A 6325-nucleotide genomic window follows, 5' to 3' on the forward strand; every position below is an offset into this window, starting at 1 on the left:
CGATTTCAAATTATTATCACGGAAGGGCGTCTTTCCGTACGAATATGTTGACTGCGTCGACAGGTTACAAGATACGTGTTTACCACCGCGCGAATCATTTTACAGTTCCTTAACCGGTGACACAATATCCGAGAGCGATTACGCGCACGCCGAGAACGTGTGGAAGCGGTTCTCCATTCGAACGCTGGGCGAATACAGCGACTTGTATCTCAAAATTGACGTCTTGTTATTAGCAGACATTTTTGAAAATTTCCGCGAGAGTTGTATTAAAAGTTATGGGCTCGACCCCGCGTATTACTACACTCTTCCCGGATACACGTGGGACGCCATGTTGAAGCATACGAATATTACATTCGAATTGCTTACGGATATCGACATGGTTATGTTTATCGAACGCGGAATACGCGGTGGTTTGAGTTAATGTTCCAACAGATACGCACATGCTAATAACAAGTATATGCAATCGTACGATCCATCGAAACCTTCAACGTATCTCACGTATCTTGATGTAAATAATTTGTACGGATGGACAATGTGTCAACCCTTGCCCTATGCAGATTTTCGATGGGTCGACGACGTATCCGATTTTGATAAATCATCGATCGCGCTCGATTCGCCTATAGGGTATGTGGCGGCCTACGGCAACCACAAAATTGCGATAACACGATATTCGCGAAGTATTATCGTTTCTCGCAAGCGCTCGTCCGTCCGCGCGTAGTGCGAGAGGCGCCGCTAGTCGGCGCAAGGCGCTCGAGACAACAAGAATGTGGAAAGCAGTCCGGCGGGCATATAGCGCGTCAGCGCGTAGTTGCGGGCAACACCGCTAGGCGGCGCAAGACGCCCGGGCCAACCTGCAAGTAGAAAGCCGTCCAGCCGGAATATAGGGCAGACCCCCTGCAGAGAAAGAACGAAGAAAGTTATAGGCGCCAGACGCCTCACTTCCTAGCGCAAGTCGCTAACGAACTTCCTAAAACGTTGGACAAACGCCACGGCGCCAGTCGCCGCAACGCCGCCAAGACGCCACGGACTAAAAGCGCCATCACGCTGCCCACAGTGGCAGAAATCGCCCTCCGGCGAAAAACTCGCCCAACGCCGCTCCATTTAACATCGGCTAAACGGAGACGAATAGGCGCTCGCTCGCCTCCAGCCTTAGGCGCACGGTCGCCTCCACCGCATGGCGCTCGCTCGCCTCCAACCTTAGGCGCACGGTCGCCTCCATCGCACGGCGCTCGCTCGCCTCCCACCTTAGGCGCTCGGTCGCCTCCAGCATCCGGCGTTCGACCGCCGCCAGCAGCAGGCGGCCAGTCAACGCATCCTCTGGTCACGGTAGACCTGACCCTCGGCGCCAGTCCAACCTCGGCCAGGGACGAACCACCGGCTCCAGGAGCCCCGCTACCGGGGAAAAAGAAGACCGAGGCCCGGCTACTGGCACTATTCGACGCTAGCCCGCCGAAATCCACCACCGGGCAGGGCACCAAGAGGGACCGACCAATCACGCCAGATATTGGTCGCCCACGGAGTACCACGCCTCCGGTTCAGTGGTACCCTCCACCGCTAATTTCACCCCTGCGAAGGACACCCCTGAAGGAGAGTATCGCCACGCAGACGAGTCCTATTATAATCGGTATCGACGCGGCGACACAGACAAAGCGACGAGGAGGAAAAGCACGCAAATTACTATTAAATAATAACAATCAAACCTGAAATCGAAATTACGATAAAGAGAACCGGCATAATTGTAAATGGAGAACCCAATAAAATATATATTTTCGATAAATTACACATTCATTTCTCTACCTATAACTTTGGGTTAAAAACTGCGGACTAGGATATAACTACACGTATAACCGCGCACCAAACGCCCAAAAGACCCATAAATTGGTGACCCCGACGTGATCAGATAAGGTAGAAACAATGAATGCGAACGAAGAAAATGCCGTAAATAAACTCGCAATAAAAATACCGCCATTTTGGAATGATGAACCCGAGCTGTGGTTCGCCCAGCTGGAAGGGCAATTCATACTTAGCGGTATCACACAAGATACCACCAAATATTCATACGTACTCTCCCAAATAGATTCACGACAGATCAAAGAAGTTAAGGATATTATTACGCATCCTCCTGACGCAAACCAGTACGAGGCTATCAAAAGGGCATTAATCCAGCGGTTGTCAGTCTCCCAGGAACAACGCACACGACAACTCCTAGAACTGGAGGAAATCGGAGATCGCAAACCGTCACAATTTTTGAGGCATCTACGAACACTGGCCGCAAATAATGTTCCCGACTCGCTATTACGCATATTATGGCTAGGAAGGCTCCCTAATCAGATGCAAATGATCCTGGCCACACGAGCGGAAGACTGCCTGAACGACGTCGCTGAACACGCCGATCGCATTCACGAGATGTCATCAAGAGCAGTAGTGGCGGCTACCACTGCGCCAAAAGAATCGCTTGAAACGCAAATTCAAGCACTGACTAAAAGGGTTGCTACCCTCTCTACGCATCTGACTAGAAGCAGGTCGAAAGATAGACGACATGATAGAAAACGGAGCCAAAGTCGCAATCAAAGAAAGGATTATGACAAAAGACACTGTTTTTACCATAATCAATTTGGTGACAAAGCAAAAAAATGCACGCAGCCGTGCACATACATCTCGGAAAAAGAGCAGGGCAGTCGCTGATGGCGGCCAGTCGACCCGCCCTAAAACCCCGCCGCCTGTATGTGACGTGCCAGATAACCAAGAGACGATTCCTTGTGGACACAGGGTCAGACGTAAGCGTATTTCCCCGCTCGATGACAGCCGGATACGTCACACCTACGAATTACGAGCTATTTGCAGCGAACGGCTCCATAATTGCAACATATGGGTGGATCACCATCCAACCGGAGATAGGGTTAAGGCGACCATTCCCATGGCGCTTTGTCATCGCCAACGACACGACACCCATCATCAGAGCTGATTTCCTAGCGTATTACCACCTCCTACCCGATCTACAAAAAGGGGTGCTATTAGACGGAAAAACAAACCTCCACGCTAAAGGCACAGCAGAATTAGGGGTGACGGAATCCATAAAGGTTTTGGCAGTTGAGAACAAGTACCACCGGATTCTGGCAGAATTTCCCGACATAACGAGGGCTACTGCCAGGATGCGCACAGTGAAGCACAACACTGTACACTTTATCAAGACAACCGACGGCCCTCCGGAAGCATGTCGTCCACGTAGATTGGCCCCCGATAAACTCCAGGCCGCCAAAGCAGAATTCAATTTTCTTTTACAGGAAGGGGTTATTCAGGTATCAAAGAGCCCATGGTCAGCCCCCTTACATATGGTACCAAAGAAAGGGGATACATGGAGACCGTGAGGAGACTTCAGAAGACTAAATGCCAGGATAATACCGGATCGCTATCCGATACCTCATATAGAGGATTTTTCCCAGACTCTCCATAACAAGAAAGTCTTCTCAACATTAGATCTGGTTCGGGCATATAATCAGATACCGGTACACCCTGACGATGTACCAAAGACAGCCATCACTATTCCCTTTGGCCTTTTTGAGTTCTTATTTATGCCGTTCGGTCTACGCAATGCGGTACAAACGTTCCAGCGTTTTATCAACGAGATCACAAATGACTTGGAATTCTGTTACGCATACATAGACGACATCTTAGTTGCGTCCGACGATGAACAGGAACACGAGGAACATCTACGTGAACTCTTCAGACAATTGGAAGAAAATGGAATATTATTGAGCCCGGCTAAATGTGTTTTCGGGGCCAGTCAAGTGCTCTTTCTTGGGTATGAGGTTTCAGAGAAGGGAACGCGACCTCCACCCGAAAGAATAGAAGCAATCAAAAATTTTCCCAAACCAGAGAACGTTCAACAATTGCGACAGTATTTGGGGACATTGAATTTCTACCGCAGATTCATCCCCAGTGCTGCAAAAGAGCAGTTCCTACTAAATGGCCTACTCAGCGGTCCAAAAATAAAGAAGAGGGCACCGATAACATGGAACGCTGAGTTAGAAGAAGCTTTCGTCAAAAGTAAAGATAGTCTAGCCCGAGCAACGCTGCTAGCACATCCCAAACCAGAGGCAGACATAACTCTGACTACCGATGCATCTGACAAAGCCATAGGGGCAGTAATACAACAACGTGACGGAGAAGAGTAGCAACCACTAGCCTTCTTCAGCAAAAAACTGAATCCGGCACAGCAAAAGTACAGCCCGTATGATAGAGAGCTCTTGGCGATCTATGCCGCAATTAAGCACTATCGCCACATGCTCGAAGGGAGATTTTTCACGGTATTTACGGACCACAAGCCTATAACATACGCCTTCCAGCAAGATCCATTGCACAGCTCCCCAGGCAAGCGAGACACTTACAGTATATCGGGCAATTCACTACCGATATCCGCCATATCTCCGGTAAAGACAACACTGTCGCCGATACTTTGTCGAGAATTGTAGAAATCAAAGCCGCAATAAATTTGGAAGAATTGGCGAGAGCACAGGAGGAGGATACCGAAGTTCAAGGAATGTTAGACGGGAACTCTTCACTCAAACTTCAGAAAATGCAGATACCTGGAACAGGCGCGAAGCTGTATTGCGATGTCTCGACACCGGTTGCACGCCCCTTTGTTACCAAACAGTTCAGGAAACAAGTTTTCCAATCTTTGCATAGCCTCTCGCACCCAGGAACCAAAGCGACAGCAAAATTGGTTGCAGAACGATATGTCTGGCCAAGGATTAAGGCGGATTGCCACCAATGGGCAAGAGCCTGCATCAATTGCCAGAAAGCAAAGATTTACAAACATAATCATTCCCCTGTAGGCAAATTCATAGGCCCAACAAAACGATTCGAACATATACACATAGACTTGATAGGACCACTACTCCTATCAAGAGGGTACAAATATTGCCTCACGGTAATCGATCGTTTCACAAGATGGCCTGAAGCTATACCGATGGCAGATATAACCGCAGAAGCAACGGCTCGAAATCTGTTTACGCATTGGATCGCAAGGTTCGGCACACCAGTGAGAATTACAACGGATCAAGGAAGGCAGTTTGAAGCTGACCTATTTCGACAATTAACCAAGTTGACAGGCACAGCGCACATTCACACGACAGCCTACCACCCTGCAGCCAATGGCATGGTCGAGCGCCTCCATCGCCAAATGAAAGCGGCTATCAAATGCCACGCAACAGAGGCGTGGACCGACGTTTTACCCATAATCATGATGGGAATCAGAGCAGCTTTTAAAGAAGATCTCCGCGCAACGCCAGCTGAGTTGGTATATGGAGAGGCACTAAGACTTCCAGGCGAATTCCTACAAGAAACGCAGGAAACAACGGGCGACATGAACGATTTCTTATTTAAACTAAGAAAAGCAATGAAAGACTTACGACCACAACCGATTAGAAGACATGGAACCCCTGTTACCTTTCAATACAAGGACTTAAAGAGCTCGACGCATGTATTCTTCAGACACGATGTACCTACCCGAGCCTTACAGCCAACTTATGATGGCCCATACGAAGTCCGCGATAAAACAGAGAAAATCTACAAACTACGGATTAACGGAAAAGCCGTCCACGTATCTACAGACCGGCTAAAACCTGCGTACATGTTGGCGGATTCGGAACCGATACCAACACCAAAACAGCAGGAAAAGCAGAAAGACCCAGCACCCACGGAAACAAAGACAAGGAGTGGCAGAATGTCACGCAAAACTGTACCTTTCCAGTCACCGGACTAAAAGACAACGAAGGGGGTAATGTGGCGGCCTACGGCAACCACAAAATTGCGATAACACGATATTCGCGAAGTATTATCGTTTCTCGCAAGCGCTCGTCCGTCCGCGCGTAGTGCGAGAGGCGCCGCTAGTCGGCGCAAGGCGCTTGAGACAACAAAAATGTGGAAAGCAGTCCGGCGGGCATATAGCGCGTCCGCGCGTAGTTGCGGGCAACACCGCTAGGCGGCGCAAGGCGCCCGGGCCAACCTGCAAGTAGAAAGCCGTCCAGCCGGAATATAGGACAGACCCCCTGCAGAGAAAGAACGAAGAAAGTTATAGGCGCCAGACGCCTCACTTCCTAGCGCAATTCGCTAACGAACTTCCTAAAACGTTGGACAAACGCCACGGCGCCAGTCGCCGCAACGCCGCCAAGACGCCACGGACTAAAAGTGCCAGCACGCTGCCCACAGTGGCAGAAATCGCCCTCCGGCGAAAAACTCGCCCAACGCCGCTCCATTTAACATCGGCTAAACGGAGACGAATAGGCGCTCGCTCGCCTCCCGCTTTAGGCGCTCGGTCGCCTCC

General features: G+C 49.8%; 1 protein-coding gene across 1 annotated transcript; it reads left to right on the forward strand.

Moving 5' to 3' along the window:
- Positions 1-1914: 1914 nt before the first annotated feature.
- Positions 1915-2685, forward strand: LOC138935243 (uncharacterized). Its single transcript, XM_070299694.1, has one exon. It carries the CDS (start codon positions 1915-1917, stop codon positions 2683-2685), a length of 771 nt encoding a protein of 256 aa, XP_070155795.1.
- The last annotated feature ends 3640 nt before the right edge of the window (positions 2686-6325 follow it).

This window comes from Polyergus mexicanus, unplaced genomic scaffold (genome assembly GCF_030449975.1).
Source record: "Polyergus mexicanus isolate NDT 795.1 unplaced genomic scaffold, iyPolMexi1.0 SCAF_8, whole genome shotgun sequence".
In the NCBI taxonomy this organism is placed as follows: Eukaryota; Metazoa; Arthropoda; class Insecta; order Hymenoptera; family Formicidae; genus Polyergus; species Polyergus mexicanus.